This window comes from Phocoena phocoena, chromosome 2, assembly GCF_963924675.1.
Source record: "Phocoena phocoena chromosome 2, mPhoPho1.1, whole genome shotgun sequence".
Classification (NCBI taxonomy): Eukaryota; Metazoa; Chordata; class Mammalia; order Artiodactyla; family Phocoenidae; genus Phocoena; species Phocoena phocoena.
In genome coordinates, this window is record NC_089220.1 from 316,689 (window position 1) to 337,458 (window position 20,770).

Below are 20,770 nucleotides of genomic sequence, written 5' to 3' on the forward strand. Positions count from 1 at the left end.
CGTTCTTTGCATATTCTGGAGATTTATACCTTACCGGATGCATGATTTGCAAATACTTCCTCTCATTTTGTAGGTGGCATTTTCCACTCTGTTGACTGTTTCTTTTGCTGCACAGAGGGTTTTAAGTTTGGTATAGTCCCATTTGTCTGTTTTTGCTTTTGTTGCCTGTACTTTTGGTGTCATATTCAAGAAGTCATTGCACATTCCAATGTCATGCTCTTCCCCGACGTTTTCTTGTAGGAGTTTTACAGTTTCATGTCGTACGGTTAGGTCTTTAATTCATTTGGAGTTGAGTTTTGTATATGATGTGTGAGATAAGGGTCCATCTTTTTTCTCTTGTATGTGGGTGTCCAGTTTTCCCAGCACCATTTGTTGAAGACGTTACCCTGTCCCCATTGTGTAGTCCTGGCACCCTTATCAGAGATCATGTGACTGTGCATGTGTGAGTTTGTTTCTGAGCTCTCTATTCTGTCCTATTGGTCTATATATCTGTCTTTGTACCAGCACCATAGTGTTTTTGGTTTTATCTTCTAAAATTCTTTTCCTGGTGAAAGTAATTTACTTATACATTTACTTTTCTTTATTACTCCTTTTTTCCTGTATTAATTTTTTTTCTTAAGATGGAGGTTTTTAACCTTTTTTTTTAATGTTTCATTTGGCTTTAGAAATAATATTTCCATTTCCCCTTTTTTAGCCCGCTTTGCAACACTCATGTAATCTTTTTTTTTTAGTTAGCTTTTTTTGAAGTATAGTTATTTACAATATCATGTTAGTTTCAGGTGTACAGCATTTTGATTCAATTATATATAGATACATATGTATATACATATATTTGTGTACTTTTTCAGATTATTTTCCCTTATAGGCTATTACAAAATATTGAGTATAGTTCCCTGTGTTTTATAGTAGGTCCTTACTGGTTATCTATTTTATATATAATGGTGTATATGTGTTAATCCCCACCTCCTAATTTATCCATCCCCCGCCCCTTCCCCTTTGGTAACCATAAGTTTGCTATGGCTGTGAGTCTCTTTCTGTTTTGTAAATAAGTTGGTTTGTATCTCTTTTGTTTTTTTAGTATTCCACATACAAGCAATATCATATGGTGTTTGTCCTTTTCTGGTTTACTTCACTTAGTGTGATAATGTCTACGTCCATCCATGTTGCTGCAAGTGGCATTATTTCCTTCCTTTAAAAAAGATTTTTGGCTGCGTTGGGTCTTCATTGCTGCGCACGGGCTTTCTCTAGCTGCGGGAGCACGGGCTTCTCATTGCGGTGGCTTCTCTTGTTGCGGAGCACGGGCTCTAGGCGCGTGGGCTTTAGTAGTTGCATCACACGGGCTCAGTAGTTGTGGCTCACAGGCTCTAGAGCGCAGGCTCAGTAATTGTGGTGCACGGGCTTAGCTGCTCCGTGGCATGTGGGATCTTCCCAGACCAGAGATCGAACCCATGCCCCTGCATTGGCAGGTGGATTCTTAACCACTGTGCCACCAGGGAAGTCTCTTTTTCTTTTTGATGGCTGAGTAATACTCCATTGTATCTGTGTACCACATCTTCATCCACTCCTCTCTCAATGGGCATCTTGGCTACCGTGAATAGTGCTGCTGTGGACGTCGAGGTGCGTGTGTCTTTTCCTGATATATGCACAGGATTGTGAGTGCTGGGTCATGTGGTAGTTCTAGTTGTAGTTTTTTAAGGACCCTCCATACTGTTCTCCATAGTGGCTGTACCAATTTACATTCCCACCAACAGGGTAGGAGGGTTCCGGGTTCCCTTTTCTCTATACCCTCTCCAGCATTTATTTTTTGTAAAGTTTTTTTGTTGATGGCCATTCTGTTATGAGGTGGTACCTCGTTGGAGTTTTGATTTTCATTTCTGTAATAATTAGTGATGTTGAGCAGTTTCTCATGTGCCGGTTGGACATCTGTATATCGTATTTGGAGAAATGTCTATTTAAGTCTTCTTTTTTGCCTGTTTTAAATATTTCACTTTGTCAGTTTTTTATTTAACCACTTAGTTCATTATTTTGTCCTTACCTAAGCACTTAAGTCTATTAAGTTACCTAGAAAATTGTTCTTTAATTTCCTAATAGTTTGTCTGGAGGTGAGGGGGCTGTGTACCCTTGTCTTGCTAATTTTTAGTTTTCTTGCCCTTGAGGTCAAAGGGCACGTCCTGTAATATTTCTGTTCTCTGGGATGTAGGGAGGGTTTCTTTGTTCTTTAATACATGGTCAATTTTCATAACTGTTCCACAGACTTTGGAAAAGAATGATTACTTTTTGTAAGGTACTGACTTTAAAACATATTTGTTAAATTGAGCCTATGGTGATGGCATCCAGTTCCCCATTTGGTCTTTTTTTTTCCGCTAAGCCAGTCTGTCAAATTTGAGGGAATTGTGTTAAAAATCTCATATCATTGTGGTTATGTTAAAATATCAAGTGTGGAAATTTCTGTTTCCAACACTTTTTGCTTTATTTAATGCTTTCTCTTTCCCGGTGTGTCTACAGATTTGTGACTGTCCTGTCTTCTTTAAGATTATCTTGTCCTTTTCCATCATAAGAAACATTCATCTGTGTCCCTTTCAGTGATCCCTTGCCCTGAGTCCCGTGTTGCTGCTCCCATCACAGCTGCCCTTTTTCTCCTGGTGACCTGCTTCATGGGTCCCAGCATAGCCTTTTGATCTTCACCTTTTTGCATTATTTTTGAGTGTCTCTTGTAAATACCATATCCTGGTTTTAGCGCTTTTGTGCAAGCTGATTAGGGAATTTAACTTACATTGTGTGATCTATACTTGTGGTTTGTTGTTTTCTCCTAGTTTTTTTTTTTTTCTTCTCCCTACGTTAAATGCCCCAGTCCATTCCACACCTATCCCAGACTGCTGGCATGTTTGCCTTGAAATTTTTACCAGTACTACAGTTTTCTATTTCAAGAACTAATCAGCGTCGAAGTTCCACCCAAATCAGGATGAGATCTTTTAATGTGCTTTCAATTTAATCCCTAGTTCTGATGGGTTTTGTTTTATTGTAAATAATTAGAAACCTTAGCAATTATATTTTTAAAATATGTTTTCTCCCAATAATATCTTAAGCAACCAAATAACCCCCCAAAACCCCAAACCAACCCAAAACAAAACACCCACAGTGGAAGTAGGTGTAGCTCCAGACTGTCTAGGCTCAACTGACTCTGCCCAATCTTGGCCACCTTGTCGTCTCTGAAAAGGGGGTTAAGTGGTAGTAGCTGCCTGTTGTCAACCTAAAACAGCCAGTTACGTTACCAGCAACGTGAGTTTACTCGGGAGAGGCAGGGGAATTGCAGTTCGGGACCCGCAAGCTATGGCAAACCACAAGCAAGTCGTGCAACAATGGAGAGGAGCCTTCCTTTATTGGGGGGCGGGGGGGCGGGGAGGAAGTTGGGCGGGGCTACTTTGAAAGTTTTCCAGTCTCCATTGGAGGAAAGTGAGAGTTGAGGGTGTGGCGGTTTCTCATTGGCTGGGCTGTTGCTGGGCCGGGAGAAAATCTTCCTTCCTCTTCCCCGGGTAGCGCACCAGCTTCTTCCAGCCCAGAAGCGCAAAGCAAGCTGGGAAGGAGGGCCCGGTGTGGGAGCGCCACCTTCAGGGCTTCCTGCCTCCGTTTTACTCGAGGTTGCCCTTACTAATTTCCACACTGTGTTGGTTGGGCTGAGCTGGGTGGCTGTTAGGGTCCGGCTGGCATAAGGCAACCAAGAGGCACTGCTCCGCTCCCTACGCCACCACAGCCTCCTCGGTCAGTGCAGGGGATTGTCCGCCTGAATCCACGCGGTCCCGGGCGACCCAGGCTGCTTCAGGGGCGGCTGCCAATCGCTGTGGCCTCAGAAACCTTCCCTGGGTCCTGTATGTGAGCCAAGGCCGGCAGGGATGGAAGAGGTGCTCGTAGGATCTATGGGGCTTCCAGGGACCAGAGCTCAGTCATGAATGCCCTGTAGATGTAGGGAGGCCAGGAGAAGTGGGCAGGCTGGGGCCCAGAAGGTCGGTGCTGGGTGTTGGCAAACAGCTGGGGTCTCTGACACACCTGCTTGCGCTGCTGTTGGGGGTGTCAGAGATGAGCTGACCAGTTCCCTTCCATCCTGTGCCTCCCAGGGTCTTCCCGACCTGCCCTTCATCCTCCTCCGTCCGCCTGTACACACCTGCTTCCGGGCCAACCCGTCCCCTCCTGGAACCCCGTCCTCGGGCCTCCGCCACGGCCCCCTGAGCACAGCCTTCCTGGATGATCTTGTCCAAAGGAGGTCTCGCCCCGCTATTCTCTGTCATAGAGCTCTGTAGGGTTCCTTCAGTTGCCTATGGCAATCCAGACGCTTAGCTGAATCGAGTAAATTACTTGGTGGTTTTTGCCCGCTCTGTGAAGCTTCTAGCTCAAAGCTGCGTGAGGGAGTGCTGGTAAGGAGGGAGAGGGTGTGTGTGCAGGCGGCTCTGGTCCCTCCTGAGCCGGGCTGACGCTCCCTTAGTGAGAGACGTGTTCATCTGAAGAGGTGCACACGCCCGTAGACAGGAGGGCAGACGATATAAGCTGGCATTACACAAAAGTAAGTGCAGAAAATAAGTACGTAAAAAATTGGCTGACTCACAGCAGTCCACAAAATGCCAAATTAAGCAGCCGGGTTTTGTGTATGTGTCTGCAGGAGCGTGTGCGATGTGTACGCAGGCTTGGGGCCCCCATGTCACGTGGCAGGGCACGCACGTCCTGCCCACCGGCTCCACTCTGGGTGCAGCAGCCACCCGGCCGCAGTGTCTACAGCTGCTCCAGGAGGCTGCGTGTCCAGGAGGGGGGCTCGTGTCGGAGGAAAGGGGCCCTGGGGAGCCTGTGCGGTGGAAGGACAGGGAGGGTGGCCTGAGGGTGGGCGGGGCGGGGGAGTACCTGTCGCACCAGGTGGGTTTCCGTGTGCTGCCAGATGTGGAGCACATGCACCGCAGGGCCTCCTGGCACTGCACACTCCTGTCCCAGGGCGCGTACGGCTGGCTGAGGTGCGTGTCTTCTGCAGACCCCTGCCTGTACATCCCGCGCTTCGCCCACCTGCTGGAGTTCGGTGACAAGAACCACGAGGTGTCCATGACGGCCCTGAGGCTCCTGCAGAGGATGAAGAGGGACTGGATGCACACGGGCCGGCGCCCTTCGGGCCTCTGTGGGGCAGGTAAGGCGGTCTCGGAGTCGCGCTGGCTGCGTCCCGCTGCCAGCGTGCGGGTGCTTTCTGTCCCGACTCTTCAGCAGGCCGAGCCGGTAGGTAGTGGGCTGTCTCCAGGGCTGCCTGCTGGCCTCGCTTGCCCGGCCCTCACCCGGCCCTCGGGGACTTCCACCTGCTTCCTGTTGGCCTCCCCTCCGTCTTGGGGAGCAGGCAGGACCCTCAGAGGCCAAGCGGGCTGCCAGGCTTCCTGGCCTTGACCCCAGGCTTGAATGTTGAGGTGCAGCCGTGCTGAGTCATTGCTGCAGGGGACACCCCGGGCTTTCGGGCTAGCTCCCCGTTCCCCAAAGGACAGTTGTCTCATCTCCCCTCCAGGTGGCAGCAGCCCACAGACGGCCCTCCTGCTCTGTTCCTGATGCTCCCTGGACCTGGAGCCCCTCCCCAGGAGGGCCGTTACCCTTCCTCTTAGCCTCTTACCTTGGCCCACAAGGTCGAGTCCACTCCTTTCCAGAGCGCTCAGCAGCCAGCAGGATCAGTGCTTGCTGAGATGCATTTTCCATCTCTAAGCCCAACTCCCGAGTTTGCAGTCCAGAATCTGGGCCTCTCCTAGGGTCCAGCCAGTTATGGTCACCAGCACAGCACACCCGGGCCCACTCCCTCTCTCCCCGATCCCTGGCTTGTCCATCACCAGCCAGCGTTTCCCACACAGGTCACCTCAGAGTTCACTCGTTTGCTTTGAGAGGTTTACACAAAGTTCTCAAAAAGTGTATTTTAATTTTTCTCGCGTTTAAAAAAGGAATGTGCAGTACTTCTTACGTTTTTAAAAATTATTGTATAACTGCCTGCAAAGCGGTCGGTGGATCTTAGGTGTTCCGACAGTCGTGCAGACCATGCAGCACCGCCCGCAGTAAGGTGAGGAGGACGGTGTCGCCCCAGGGGCTCCCGGAGCACCCTCTGGCACTGTCTTCCAGCTGGTCGCACTATGGGGTCGTCAGCCCTCCGCGCACGGGATCGGTCCTGGTTTGGACAGGAGCACCCTGTTTCTGAATTCTCCATTGTGTTCCTTTCCAGCACTTCTAGTTGCAGCCAGGATGCACGATTTCCGGAGAACCGTCAAAGAGGTCATCAGCGTGGTCAAGGTGTGCGAATCCACGCTGCGCAAGAGGTGGGTCGCTCTTGTCGCAGCCGGGGGCTTGGCCAGGCTTCCCTGCACAGCGTCTCAGTCCGTCCAAGTGGTGGCCCCTTTCTTCCACCCTGTGTTGAGGTGGACAGTGGTTTGAAAAGTCACCCCGACTCACAGGTCAGGAAACAGGTACTGAGAGTGGCCTCGCCTGTGTCCTGGCTGGTGCAGCCTGAGTGACTGGTCTCTCTGGGGGAAGCCAGGCTCAAGCAGAGGGCCACTGTGTCCCTGTAACGGAGTGGTCGGGCGAGCCCCTGCTTTGGGTACCGTGTTCACAGGGTCATTACGGCAGCTCCAGCGGAGCTCCACGTGGACTGTGACGAGAGAGTCACCGGCCCAGAGTCGCTGGCACAGCCATCAGCACAGGGTATTTACCCTGAGTCTGGAGCTCTTGATGGCTGTCTTTCAACTGAGATCATATCCTGTGGCAGTTTTCAAAGGCAGAGGGAAATTTATTTTGCTTACTTGAACTCTGGTTCTCTTTAAAAATTTTTCTGTTGAACATTTTGAAGATTGTATGAAATGTAGGAAACGGACAAGAATTAATTATGGCCGGGCACACTGCAGTGCAGGAGCCCTGCCTGCCTGGGACCCGTGGCTCGGCCTCCTTCCTTCTGGGGCCTTCTTGAGTCTACCTGTGGGAGCAATGAGGGTGCCATGCCTTTTTCTCCCTGGGGCCCAAGCTATCGGCAGGATAGAGTAGGGGCTGAGAGGCTGCCGGACAGCCCCCGGGCCTGTGCTCACAGCTGTGTGTGGCAGGGTGCTGGGCCTGGGAACCAGCACCCCGAGGGACTGTTTTGTAAACGGGGTGTTGGGTTTTTATAAATTTGTTTTATTTATTTTTTGGCTGCGTTGGATCTTTGCTGCATGTGGGCTTTCGCTAGTTGCTGCAAATGGGGGCTCCTCTTCGTTGGGGTGCGCAGGCTTCTCATCGCGGTGGCTTGTCTTGTTGCGGAGCGCAGGCTCTAGGCGTGTGGGCTTCAGTAGTTGTGGCACACGGGCTCAGTAGTTGTGGCTCGCGGGCTCAGTAGTTGTGGCTCGCGGGCTTAGTGACTCCGTGGCGTGTGGGATCTTCCTGGACCAGGGCTCGAACCCGTGTCCCCTGCATTGGCAGGTGGATTCCCAGCCCCTTTGCCAGCAGGGAAGCCCTGGGTGCTGGTTTGAGTGCTGTTCTCGGGCACCATCTTCCCTTTCAAGCGTCTGTTTCAGGCTCACGGAGTTTGAAGATACCCCCACCAGTCAGCTGACTGTGGACGAGTTCATGAAGGTCGACCTGGAAGAGGAGTGCGACCCCCCGTCGTACACAGCTGGGCAGAGGAAGCTGCGAATGAAGCAGGTGGGCCGCACGCCCGTTTCCTGCTCTTCCTTCGCAACAGTGGCTTAGCTACGAAGACTGAAGGGGGGGCCAGGGTGCACCACACTGAGCGCAGTCCCTCCTGGGCCCGGAGCCATCTCATCTGCTGAGGGTCTCCCCGGACCCCCCTCAGTGCATCCCATACAGTTTCCAGGGCAAGCCGCCTCCCTGAGGGCCCTGGTGCTCATGTCTCTGGGGGCCTGAAGCCCGAGTCCCTCTTGTCAGGCTAGGGACCTGCGTTGGGGTCGAGAGGCCTCCAGGTACTGGCAGGCACCGCTCTCGCTCCTCTCATTAAATGCATTCGTTCTCTGCCTTTTCAGCTGGAACAGGTCCTGTCAAAACAGCTGGAGGAGGTGGAAGGTAACCAGCCCATCTTAATGTACGGGTGCTTCAGGTCCTTACAGGAACGGACTGTGTGCTTGCTTTTTTAAAAAAAAAACATTTTATTTATTTATTTGTTTCTTTGTTTGGTTCCACTGGGTCTTCGTTGTGGTAGACAGGCTCCTTAGTTGTGGCTCACGGGCTCCTTATTTGTGGCTCATGGGCTCCTTAGTTGAGTCACGCATGTGGGATCTAGTTCCCTGACCAGGGATCGAACCCGGGCCCCCTGCACTGGGAGCGCAGAGTCTTAGCCACTGGACCACCAGGGAAGTCCCCTGTGCTTACATTTTGCTGTTAATTTATTGCTTCAGGTGAAATATCCAGCTACCAGGACGCAATTGAGATTGAACTAGAAAACAGCCGGCCAAAGGCAAAGGGGGCCCTTGCCAGCCTGACAAAAGATGGTGAGTCCAGCCACGTCTCCTCGCCCACTGGCTCGGTTCACCCGTGTCCAGCACCTGCCCCTCCTGCCGCCCCCACCGTGGCCGTGCGTCCCGTCTCTTGGCTCCACCCCCGCCCCAGGCCTCCACGCGCCAAGCTGGGCGTCAGCTGCTCCCAGGACACCCTGAGCCACCCTGCCCCCAGCAGCTCCAGGATGGCCGAGTCTTCGGGACCAGTCTCCCGTCCCCGTTGCCTTCAGGGTACTCACTCGTTGGCAGACGCTGCCTGTGGGAAAGAGCTCGCCCTGTGCCCGTGGCCGCGGCCCACACAGCCCTCCCCGCTGCCGCCTCTCCCTGCGTCCCATCGCAGCTCTTGCGCACCCCCGTTTCTGGTTTGGGGCCTCGCGAAGCTGCCGTGAGCCCCCTCGGACAGATCTCTTTGTGCATGTGTGGTTTTCATTTCTCCCACGTTGCCTCCCTTGCCGTGCTCCAGGGACACCCCGGCTGGTTCGGGGCACCCCCTCCGCACACGCGCTGCAGGTCCGCGGCCGGCGCCCTCCCACCCCCTCTCTGGCTCACAGGACAGGGACGGGTGCTGAGTGAGCGTCGGTTCCATCAGTCATCCAGTCTGGAAGGCGAGCACCTGCTCACCGCCTCTTCCCTGGGGTTTGTAGCCGCCCTTGTTCACTTTCTTGTCCGATCTTTAGAGTCATCCTGGCCGCTGCCCGCGCCAGCCCAGCTCTCCACTCTGTCGATCACCTGGGGCAGGTTGGCGCCTCCTCCCCCCGAGAGCGAGAGTGGGGTGTCTCCCTCCCGGGGGTTTCCTTCTGAGTCTGAGGCCTTGCGTCAGGTGCTTTGGGTCCCAGCTGCACTGCCTTCTCTGTTGCTGCCGTAAGTGGCGTCTCCGCTGTGTTTGTGGAAGACGCTGATTTCTAGGTGCTGCTTCCGTGCGCCTGTATGTTAGGGGTTCTGTTACTGCTCTTAGTACTTCCCCGTTCATCATCGGATCGTTCAAGTAATTGGTGAGTTAGGTCGTCTACAGATAGTGGTGTTTTACTGCCCTTCACGATTTTTAGGCCCCTCCTTTCTAGCTCTTGCCTAGTCCATTGCTTGACCCTTAAAGACCGTGCTGAGTCTTGCCTGTGACAACGGGCACGTCATCCAGCTTCCCTGCAAGGCCTCTGTGCTGCCCGGGACACACACTACACGCTTTGGGCTGAAATACCACGTTGTCCTGTAAAGGAAACACCCACCGCCGTTCTCACTGAACCGTCCTGTCTCAGCCGTCGGGGAGTGTTTCTGATGTCTGCAGGGTCTGCGGAGAGGAACACAGGGTTTTCCTGGGTCAATGAATGTGATCCGTCATTTCCACAGTGTCCCGTGGCTCTGGGAAGGCCTTGCCTGGCCAGACGGTGTGCCTCTCTGTTCTCAGGCTGCCACAGCGCCCCATCCAGGCACAGATTTGGACAAACTTGTATCTTACGATACTTTTGACTTTATTGTTTCTCTGGTCGTTTTCATTTTTATCCTTTCTTATTCTGCATAGTTTGTTTCTATGGTTTTTTTGGGTTTTTTTAACCTAGCTAGGTTGTTGATTTCCCATTCAACCAGCTCTTGCACTGATTTATGAGTCCTGCTGCCTTCCTGTACACTGCTGGTGATTTCCGCTTCCCTCTGCTCTGTCCTCCTCACAGCTTCTCTCCTTGCTCTAAACTGAGGTTGCTGCCCGGCTGGTTCCCTCTGACGTGCGCACGCAGGGCAGGGCCCGAGCGTCGTCAGAGCTGTGACCCGCTGTCCTGGCACCAGACGCTTCGCGCCACTCACAGTCGCGGAGTACATTGGTCTTTGGTGCTAAGAGTCAAGCGAGGGAGTTAAGAGTTGGGGCGGGGCTTTTGCTTTCTGATTTTGTTGTTAACTTCCACGCGCACTGCGTTGTGGCCGGGTGTGCTGCTGGCGCCGTCCCTCCCTTGTGCCATCAACGCAGGTGCGCTGGTCGGAGACACCAGTGGTGCTTGGGAAGAGGCCCCCTCTGCTCCCGTCCAGCTGGGCTGGGCTGGGCTCTGTGTCTGTCGGGGCGTCTCACTGGTCGCGTCGTCAGTTTTGAGGTCCTCTTGCAGACGGAGGTGGCCGCCGTGTTTTAGCTGAGGCTGGCTTGTTTTTGGTGCCTGGCGCCCTCCGCGGCCTGGGGGCACGCCTGGTGGTCTCTGCTCTGCCTGCCCCACCTCTTCCGTCCATGTCCTCCTCTTCTAGAAGCAGAGAATTGGGCTCTGCTTTCTGATCCAGCCCAAGAGCTTTTTCTCTTCCAGCAGTGGAAGTGAGCTCTCTTATGTCTGCTCAGGTGCCTTTCTGCTTGCTGTTCTCTGGACCTTGGGAAGCTCTGGCTTTTGTCCCAGTGGTGTCCTTCACGTGGTTTCTTCAGTCCTCTGTTTCTCGGGCAGCACCTGTTCGCACCTGCCCAGCTGTGGCGAGGATGCGGGCTCGCTCTCCTGCCCGCGCCCGGCTGCCAGTGGCCGCCGTCGCACTTACCGGGCGCTGTGGAGGGGCCGCTCATCTCCTGCTCCAGTTCCAGCTTTTCACACGTTTCCCTTCTGGGGAGACCGTCGGGGACGTGTCCTCCTCCATGCCCCTGCGTTTGGTTATCTGGACCAGCTCCACGTTGCGTCCGTTGTCTCAAGAAGGAAGGGCCGGGCCCGGCCCGCCTTGGCCGCGGGTCTTGCTCCTCGGATCCGTTGCCGCCTCACAAACAGCCCCTGAGCCTCCAGCCCCGGCGAGGAAGCCGCAGCTCCCGCGTCCCCTCCTCTGCAGTGAGGATGGAGGCTGGGCTGGAGGAGGGGTGGAGGAGGACGCGGGCCACGGACGCAGGTACGAGTCCTTCCCTGCGGAGGACGTGTCGCGTGCGTGCAGGGCGCTGGGCCCTGGGACCCCACGGCGGACAGAGTGGACCGACCGATGTCCTCCCTCTGCTGGCCCTCCTGTGGGATGTCTGGTGACACACACGGTAATGGCGTGGGCTTCCAAGCAAGGGGCCGAGTGGGCGTGAGGGAGCTGTGCGCGTGGTCGGGGGTGTGTACTCCAGGCCCAGGGCCTGGCGAGTGCCCACCCCGGTGTGCAGCTGCCTCCTGTCGCTGAAAACTAGGCATGTTGTTTACGTACGTGGGATCGTGTAGTGTGTACCGTTTCTCCCCTGGCTTTTTCACTCGGTGTAGTTGTGAGCCATCCGTCGCTAGATCAGCCCTCTTTGTGGAGTAGTGGTCCCCGAGTGCACCCAGTCCTGGGTGGAAGGACCCTGGGATTATTTCCAGTCTTGGACTGTTGCACGTAACCTGCTGTGAACATTCGTGTAACTGTCTTTGTTTTTTGTTTTAATTAATTAATTTATTTATTTATTTTCGGCTGCGTTGCGTCTTCGTTGCTGCGCGTGGGCTTTCTCTCGTTGTGGTGAGCGGGGGCTGCTCTTCGTTGTGGTGCACCGGCTTCCCTTGCTGCAGAGCTCGGGCTCTAGGTGCGTGGGCTCAGTAGCTGTGGCTCACAGTCTCTAGAGCGCAGGCTCAGTAGTTGTGGCACACGGGCTTCGTTGCTCCGCAGCATGTGGGATCTTCCCGGACCAGGGCTCGAACCCGTGTCCCCTGCATCGGCAGGCAGATTCTCAACCACTGCGCCATCAGGGAAGCCCTAGAGTTCTCAATTTTGATGAAATCCGACTTATCAGTGCTTTCTTGATTCTGCTTTCGGCGTCACGTATAAGAAGTTTTTGTTTAATTCACAGTCACCTGTCTTCCCATTGTTTCTCTGGAATGTTTCTCGTTTTAGCTGTTAGGGGCACAGCTGATCGCTTCTGAGTGAACCTGTGCGTCGCGTGTGCAGTGTGGGCCGAGGCCCGTTCACGGGCGGGTGGGTGTTGGGCGCCCTTGGGATGAGGCGCGGCTTCTGGAATAAGTGCCTTTTGCTGCTGGGCGGAAATGCTCCTTTTCACCAGGCGGGCCCTCTGGCTTCCTGCCTGGTTAACACGTGGTGCGTGAAATTGTGTCCCTAGGCTCCGTTGAGGACACCACATCCAGCTTATTTGGTGAGGAGGACGCTGAGGATGAAGAGCTGGAGGCTGCTGCCAGCCACCTGAACAAGGACTTTTACCAGGAGCTCCTTGGTGGAGGCATTCCTGGCAGCTCGGAGGCGGCAGGAGGCCCTGAGGGAGGCGGTAGGCCCCCCGCCCTGGAGTCCCTGCTCGGCCCTCTGCCCACTGCGGCCAGTCTGGGCATCTCGGACTCCATCCGAGAGTGCATCTCCTCCCAGAGCCGGGACCCCAGTGAGTGCCCAGGGCTGGGGGAGCGGGGGTGATGGAGAGACGGTGGGGGGCTCCTCCGGGCGGGTGGGGTGGGATTTCCAGGTCTGGGTCGTCCCCGCCTGCCTGTGGGAGTTGGAGGTGCTGCTTCTGAGGGGCCTTCTAGGAGGGTGGGCTTGGGAGGGGCACGGCCAACTCTGCTGCAGGCTGTGTGAGCAATCAGTGACCCCAGCTGTGCTGACGCCTGGATGCCACAGGGCTTGTCAGCATCTCTGGGACCTCCTCCGCTGACCAGAGCCCTCAGTTTGGTCGGGCTGTGGCTGGAGGCTCCTTCCTGCCCCTGTGTAACTCGGGAGGCCCCATTGCAGAGGCCCCATGCTACAGAGCGGCCACGGGGACAGACTGGCATCCCCTGCCCGCACCTTTGCACCCAGCCTGGTGGGAAAGTGTCGGCCAAAGGCGGCATCTCCACTGGTCAGACGGATGTCACTTGCTGGGCTCCAGTGCCTGCAGTGCCGGGGTGCCTGCGCAGGGGCCCAGCTGTTCCTCCCCCAGGGGGCCCTGGTGTGCAGGCAGCTCCAGGAGGGCGGTGGGTTTGGTCTTGTCGCAGTTTCACCATAAGGTGGGCCCTGCTTCCTCTCTTCTGGGCACCAAGGGCTTGGCGTCTGTGTGCAGGGAACCTCTGTGAGAGGGACGCTGCTCAGGTGTTCCTCCCATGCCCTGTGGCTGGGCGTGGCGATGGGCGGTCATACGCCTACCCTGGTGGCCGTGGTGGTCTAGAGGGGAGAGGGATGTGACACAGACCCAGCCCATCAGTTAGGTACATGTGGGTTGTACCCCAAAGGGGCTGCCGTATGAGTGGAACCCGGGGCAGGTCCCACAGTGTACTGAGCAGAGGGCATGTGCAAAGGCCCTGAGGCAGCTGGGGGGCACTGCGACCTGGACAGAAAGAGGCTGGAGCTGAGAGAGCAAGGGGAGCAAGGCTGACCGCAGAGGGGCGTGGGGGTGTGTCCGAGCGCCCAGCCTCAGCCGCGGAGCAGCAACGTGACAGGAGAGCATCCCCGACAGCCTGCTGGCAGGAGAGCATTCCCGGTTCCCGTCGGGCTGGAACCAGCAGGACGGGGCAGAGAACCGTCGGATGACGAGGGGCAGCCCACGGGAAGGGCAGCCCACAGGAGGGGCAGCCCCGGTTTCTGGGCCGTGCAGGTTGTGCTGTTGACCAGTGGGGGCAGGAGGGTGGTGGCCGACAGGTTATGGGGGTGTCCTGAGCATGGTCCCGGAAGGCTCCCCGAGGCCCCCTCTCCTGGGCTTGTTGATCTGAAAAGCACTCTGTACGGGAGAGCGTGAGGACGGGAAGGTCTTCCGAGTTAGCATCGCACCTCCTCCGCAAGGTGCTGGGGTGTCGCCTCAGCCTGTGCCCCGCACTCGTAGGAGTGGGGCCGGGACCGGCCGGTGGCCGGGAGGAAGCAGGTGCTAGAAGCCCTTGGCCGCACCCCGGAGTCCTGAGACGGCCCAGGTGATGTATGCGCTCATTTAACTGGACGTCGGCCCTAAACGCCAGGCTGTGCTTCCCTTTAGAAGATGCTTCCGGGGACGGTGAGCTAGACCTCAGCGGCATTGATGACCTCGAGATTGACAGGGTAAGCGCCGTGAGCTCTCAGTGGCCTTTCCGGGGGTGCTGTTTGGGGTCCGTGGGGTGCCAGGCTGCGCCCCATTGGGAAGCTCCTGTGGGCTGGGGGCACAGCTCCATATCCCCCTGGGCCTGCCGTCGTTCGGACGGGCTCTTAGCAGTTTGTCCAGCAGTGCTTGTTCCCTGGCAGGCGGGAAGCCTTTCCCCTGATTTGTCACCAATCACCTTGTGCTTGAGGCCACCTGCGTGTTCTTAAGTCGGCGTCTTGAGCCCTCACCTCAGTTCCTTCTCCGGGACCTATGTCCCTACGCTCTGGCTGGCCTGGCTCCCGTGCCCAGGGGGACCGCAAACTGCCAAGAGTCGGGGGGCGTTGGCTGCGGGGTTGGTTCATGGATGTGGCCCTCAGGCCGGCCTGGAAAGGGTGAAGGACGCCGAGGTGTTAGCCGGGTCTCCACACACGTTCCGTCTTGGGTCGGAGGCCTGCTTCCTGACCAGTGTGTATGAAGGGGAGCACGTTGGCAGAGCTGAGCTCTGCGTGTGCCCTCTGACTGTGATGCTGCGCTCTGCCCCAGTACATCCTGAACGAGGCCGAAGCCCGCGTGAAGGCCGAGCTGTGGATGCGGGAGAATGCTGAGTACCTGCGGGAGCAGAGGGGTGAGTGCCCGCCCAGGCGCCCTGGAACGCGGGCCCCATGCACCCCCACCCGCCCAGGCGCCCTGGGACGCGGACCCCCACCCGCCTAGGCGCCCTGGAACGCGGGCCTCACGGACACCCACCTGCCCAGGGGCCCTGGGGCGCCAGCCGTACTGACCCTGCTCCTTGACCTTTCAGAGAAAGAAGCGAGAATCGCGAAGGAGAGGGAGCTCGGCATCTACAAGGAGCACAAGGTAGGGCGCAGCCTCTTCCTCAGGGACCTGAGAGCTCCCGGCCACCCACCCTGCGCTGTGCTGGCCTCCCACTGGCAGACGCCCGGCCAGCCCCCACCCCCACCCTGTTACCTGGGAAAGCCTGCTTGGGGCCCAGCCTGGCCGGGGCTCTGCACGGTGGGCTGTGGGCAGATTGCAGCTGCCCAGTGGCCCCTACAGTGCTGGACTGCCCGGGTGCCCCACTCTCCAGGGAGAGTAAGACTCCCCAGCCGACCCCGATTGTTTGAGCCCCGCTCCCACGTCCTGAGTGGCACCTGGCAGGTTCATAGGACCAAGACCTACAGGAAGCGTAATGTTGTGTTTCCATTGAGCCCAAGAAGTCTTGCAAGCGACGGGAGCCGATCCAGGCTAGCACGGCTGGGGAGGCCATCGAGAAGATGCTGGAGCAGAAGAAGATCTCCAGCAAGATCAACTACAGCGTGCTCCGGGACCTCGACAGCAAGGGCGGGGGCAGCCCACACAGGGAGGACGCCCGGCCTCAGGAGAGGGCTGGCGCCAGGAAGCTGTCTCGGCGGAAAACGCCAGCCAGGAGGAGCGGGGCTGATCCCGTGGCCAGCGTGGGGAAAAGGTACCGTGCCAGGTGGGCTGGGTGTCGGGTGGGCGCGGGGCTGCGGGACATTCCCCACGTGTGTGCTGGGAACCAGTGTCTGTGTCCAGCGTGGCCCCCGCTGCCCTGGCCAGGAGCTGAGCAGGGTTTCAGCCCTGGAAGGGGTCCTGCTGCATTGGGGTCTGCTCTGTTTGAAGAGACTTGTGGGCCGGGCCCATTCTCCACCCCAGGGGTCCGTTCTCCCGGTAGGGCCCCCGCCTTGCTCTGCGCACTGCCTGCCTGTCCCCCATCCCCCTGCTCTCTCTGCCGAGGGAGAGCAAACCACTGATGGGGCAAGTGGGGTAGGGTGGGGAAAATATGAGCTCGACCACAGGGCCCTCCTGATGGCGGCTGGTGGGGCCACCCCCCCGCTGTGGAGCCAGGTCCTGGCAGCTCTGCAGTGCCCCTCGCCCCAGGCCGAGAGCCCCTGCCACGGCCCAGGCTGGTCGGTGTGCCTGCAGCCTGGCTCCAGGCTGTGCTCGAGGGGGATTGCAGAGGGGAGGGCCCTGTGGGGCTGCACTCCCACCACCCCACCCCCTTTCCTCTGTCGCTACCGTTTTCTAGTGCTGACTCATCTGAGAAGTAAAGATGTTCTGATTTGCATTTCTGTTCTCTAAAGTGGGAGTAATCATTTTTCGCAGTTTTTGTGACACTTTTTCTGTAATTTGGTGACCCCACTTCCTTGTTCCTCGAGTCCCCACACCCCCAAGTCCCCAAGCACCCAGTACTACAGCCTGTCAGTGTCCGGACAGCTGGTCCTGGTCCTGTTGGGTGTCTCCGTGCTCCCTTTTTTTTTTTTGCGGTACGCAGGCCTCTCACTATTGTGGCCTCTCCCGTTGCGGAGCACAGGCAGCGGACAGGCAGGCCCAGCGGCCGTGGCTCACAGGCCCAGCCGCTCCGCGGCATGTGGGATCTTCCCGGACCGGGGCACGAACCCGTGTCCCCTGCATCGGCAGGCGGACTCTCAACCACTGCGCCACCAGGGAAGCCCCCCGTGCTCCCTTCTGATGACAGGCACGAGAGCGGGCACTGCGGGAGGCCCGCCCCTGCTCTCCTGGAGCCTGGGAAGCGCCCATCCCCCACCCCCCCACCTGGACGCGGTGTGGCCGCTGCATGTGCTCCCGGGTCGTGGCAGGCAGCCTTGTCCCGTTCAGCCTGCCCTTTGGCAAGGGGGCGCCTCACCCCCAAGCTCGGCATCCCCTGCTCCCATCACCATGCACGGGGGTGAGGGGGCTGCTTTCCCAGAGCTCAGGTTCAGCCTGTGTTTGTCAATGGAAGGTGCTGTGGCCGAGCCCCGTCGCACAGTCCGGCCGTTCCTTCGTGGACATGGTGTTCGCCGTCCAGCCGTGCGCATTTTGGTGGCTGATGCCCGCAGTGCATTTGCAAAAGTGGTGGGGCAGTGGCCCTGTGGGGCAGCCACGGGTCCTCCAGGCCACCGGCTGGCTGGGGCTGTGGGCTGAAGGGAGGAGCGTGTCCCCAAGTGCTCGCAGAGCCCCCTGAGAGGCCCAGCCAGTCACCCGGCCGCCCGCAGGACCGTGTGTGGACGGCTGCCGGACGCTCCTTGAGAGGAGGGCCCGAGACCCAGACCCACCTCCTGCCGGCCCTCATGTCAGGAGCCGCTCTCACCCCATCCGCTGATGGCGCGCTCTCCCAGCCAGGCTGGCCCTCAGTCGGTAGGGAGCGCGCCACTGGCTCCCGCCTTCTGGGTTCTGGGGACTCTGGACTTCTCTGCTGGGCCTTGGGTTGTTACGGCTGTGGCTCCAAGCTCACGTCTCCCCAGGCGACGGGTGGGGACCCGGAGAGCCGTCCGTGTGGGAGGGGCTTCCTCTGAGCTTGTTCACAGCCTTGCGTGAGCTGCCGCCTTGTCCCCTCCAGGCTGCAGCCCCAGACCGTGTAGAACGAGGGCTTCCTGTGAGACCCCAGAGCCACTGCTTCCGGTGCTCTCACGGGGCGGGCTGCCCAGACCTGGCCTGACGGGCCAGACCCCCGCCGTCAGGTGTCCACTGTCGGAGGCTGTTACGGGGTCCACTCCCCGTGTGCCCAGCGTTCATTGGCACGTCACAGCAGGGCTGGGCCAGATAGCCAGGAGGGTCCAGGGTAGCGGGTGTGCGGGGCTGGGGCCGCCCCGCCCATCTTCCTTCAAGCTGTGCCCTGGAGGGAAGCAGCTGCAGTGTGGACTCTGCCCCTGCCCTGGCCACCCTACACATGTCTGGTGGGTGGGTTCCTGGGTCTGGACGGCTCCTGCGGCCAGGGCTGGGAGGAGGACCTGCCTCATCTCCCGTGGGAGTCCTGCCGTCACGCTTGGGCAGGTCAGCGGCATCCGGGGAGCCTTGGTGTGCGCCCCGGCCCCTTGCAGTGGGTTTTGTATAGAAAGCGCCTTGAGTTTTGTGTTTGGAGGGTCCGAGGGAGGAAGAAGAAGCCCATTGGGGGGGGTGCTGTAGGCCTGGTGGGGTGGAGGGGGCAACCAAGGCTCTCAGGCTGGGAGGGGAGGGGAGGGGAGGGGAGGGGAGGGGAGGGACGGGGCAGGCTTGGGCCTTAGAACGTGCGTCTCCCCCTCCTCTTCTTCCAGCAACAGGGAAAACTCAGGATGGACCAGTGGGAGGACTGAACAGGGGTCTCCCACAGCAGCTGCTGCCCGCAGCCTCCACACGTTCTCCTGGAAGTATGGGGGGTGGCAGGGAGCAGATGGCCCAGGACCGCTTCAGAAAACAGCTGGCCTGGGGGACCGGGAGTGCAGTGTGATTCTAGTTTTTAATCCTTTATCAAGTATTGACGAATACATGGGGGTTCTGTCCAGAGGCACCTTCTGTCGCCCTGCAGAGTGGCTTCAATGAAATTTGAATTTGCTGCCAACATTTAAAAAGAAGCTTTCATACAAAAATCCAGATTTCCGGCTGCTTCTGGCTCCCCGCGCCCCCATCCCCAGCGCCCTGGCCCTGCCCTGCCTATGGGTGCGGTGCTCACCCAGGCCCCGGGGAAGAACCTTGCCTACGCCATGTCTGTTGGGTAGACGTGAAGAGGCCCAGAGGGCGGCCCACTCACCCAGCCACCTGCCCAGCCGGTGGGGTCGGGGGAAGGACAATGCAGGGGCTGGGGCGGGGCAGGGTGGGCTGCCAGGCCTGGGTGGAGGAGGTGACAGGACAGCGCTCAGGGCCCAGGCGCAGCCACTGGGTGGACAAGACCCAGTCAGGGTGGTGCCACGGGAGCCTCAGTACACCGTCATCCTTCACATCTGGCCAGATGCCGCCATCAGAGAACGGGCCTTCCGGCAGGGCCCGTGTCCTCGTGGCCGATGGTGCAGCCTGGGCTGAGGCCACGGTGCTGTGCTCTCTTCCAGGTTGAGGCCGATGGTGTCGACGCAGCCAGCTAAGAAGGTGGCCGTGGGAGAGGTGTGTTGTGTGGACATAGCCGGGGGACAGGGATCCTTGGGAAACAGCAGATGCCCGGCACCGCGTCCGTGAGCAGCGTGTCAGGGAGGGAGTGCCAGCACCACTGCTCCGGCGGTCCCAGCCCAGCCAGGGGGAGGCCTGAGGCCCAGGGGCGGCCCGGGGCCTGAAAGCCTGAGCCCACCCGTGTGTGCCAGCCCACGGCCATCGCAATCCTCCGTGTGGGAAGCCAGGCCCAGGTCCCAGGGTCCAGCGTGGTCAGTGGCCTTCCCTCTTCCCTTGTCTTGGGGTTCAAGGGTCTTCCCTTCTTATTGTTGGGGTCCTGGTCTGGCCTAGGAAACAAAAGGGAGAGGCAGGGCCCCTGCGGGGTCACACGGCAGCTGCAGGGGCAGGCTCTGGGGATCGGGTGTCCTCACTGACCACTCTTGAAGGGTGGGGAGTGTCCACCCTGCCCCGGAGAGCACTCCCCTGCGGTGGCCTGGGAGCCATGCTCTGTCCCGAGCTCACCCCCTCGCCAGCAGGCCTTGCTCCCGAGTCCCCCCTCCCTGGAAGCCGAGCCCGTCAGGCCCACAGCGGTCGTGGTGGAGAGTGGGCCAGTGTCGTACCACCCAGAGGAGGACGCGGACGAGGAGGACCCCGACGAGGAAGATGGGGAGCCCTGTGTCAGCGCCCTGCAGATGGTGGGCGGCGACGGTGAGCGGCCTCCTCAAGCGGCTGGGCCGGGGCGGGGGTTCCCGGAGAGGAGGCACAGACCCCTGCCTGCACCTCGGAAGGGAATCTGAACTGGCGTCTTACGATTGGCTGTATTGGTTTTGAGGCCCAGGCTGCTAGAAGGAGCTGGCCAGGACCTGCTTGCTGTGCAGACTGGGGGCTCTGGGCTGCCCGTCCAGCAGGAGAAAGGTTCCCACTCTCTGCACCGCTCGCATGGGCGCTTGCCCCCGGGGCCTGCAGAGATGGAGGGACCGACGCGGTGGTCCCCTCAGTGGTGGTGGGGCCCGTGCAGCCGTGGCCTGCGGGGCTGGGGCTGGAGCCTCTCTGGGGCGGCCGTGGCCTGGGGCGCCACTCACGAGGTGGGCGGTGGCGGGTGCAGCGTGCGGCGCCTGGGCTGCTTGACCACGCGGCACCCCTCAGTGTCCGTGACTCTCTTGCACTTTGCAGATTACGGCTGTGACGGCGACGATGACGATGGCTACTGAGGCGTGACCTTGCTGCCGGCAGTGTCCTGAGGGGTCAGATGGGCCTCTGGGGCCAGCTCACAGGCGTGAGCGCCGAGACTTGGTGACAAGATGGGTGCCGGCCCGCCTGCCCTGCCGCCCTCTTCCACAGCCACACGCGGCCTCTGGCACTTGCTGTTCGCTGCGACCGTGTTTTGAGCAACGTGAAGAGTGTTTCTGCCCAGCAAGGGGAGCCGGACCAGCTGTCTGTATCTGGTCAGAGGTGGGTCTCACGGCCCAAGAACGCTTGCAGGCGGCAATGTCGTGTCCCACGGAAGGAAACTAAGGCACGGGGAGCCCCAGCC

The 20,770-nt window shown here is 58.5% G+C and overlaps 1 protein-coding gene across 2 annotated transcripts in view; it reads left to right on the plus strand.

Annotated features, from left to right (window-relative positions):
• The window catches only part of BRF1 (BRF1 RNA polymerase III transcription initiation factor subunit), a 70,227-nt gene extending 49,780 nt beyond the window's left edge, over positions 1–20,447 (plus strand). For both annotated transcript variants that reach the window (XM_065871406.1, XM_065871407.1), the window contains 13 exons: positions 5,012–5,161; positions 6,221–6,314; positions 7,539–7,665; positions 8,004–8,043; positions 8,376–8,468; positions 12,478–12,747; positions 14,302–14,363; positions 14,926–15,007; positions 15,185–15,240; positions 15,591–15,847; positions 19,203–19,254; positions 19,773–19,944; positions 20,410–20,447. In XM_065871406.1, the coding sequence (XP_065727478.1) occupies positions 5,012–5,161; positions 6,221–6,314; positions 7,539–7,665; positions 8,004–8,043; positions 8,376–8,468; positions 12,478–12,747; positions 14,302–14,363; positions 14,926–15,007; positions 15,185–15,240; positions 15,591–15,847; positions 19,203–19,254; positions 19,773–19,944; positions 20,410–20,447 (1,493 nt within the window). The remainder of the gene's footprint in view (positions 1–5,011; positions 5,162–6,220; positions 6,315–7,538; positions 7,666–8,003; positions 8,044–8,375; positions 8,469–12,477; positions 12,748–14,301; positions 14,364–14,925; positions 15,008–15,184; positions 15,241–15,590; positions 15,848–19,202; positions 19,255–19,772; positions 19,945–20,409) is intronic.
• The last annotated feature ends 323 nt before the right edge of the window (positions 20,448–20,770 follow it).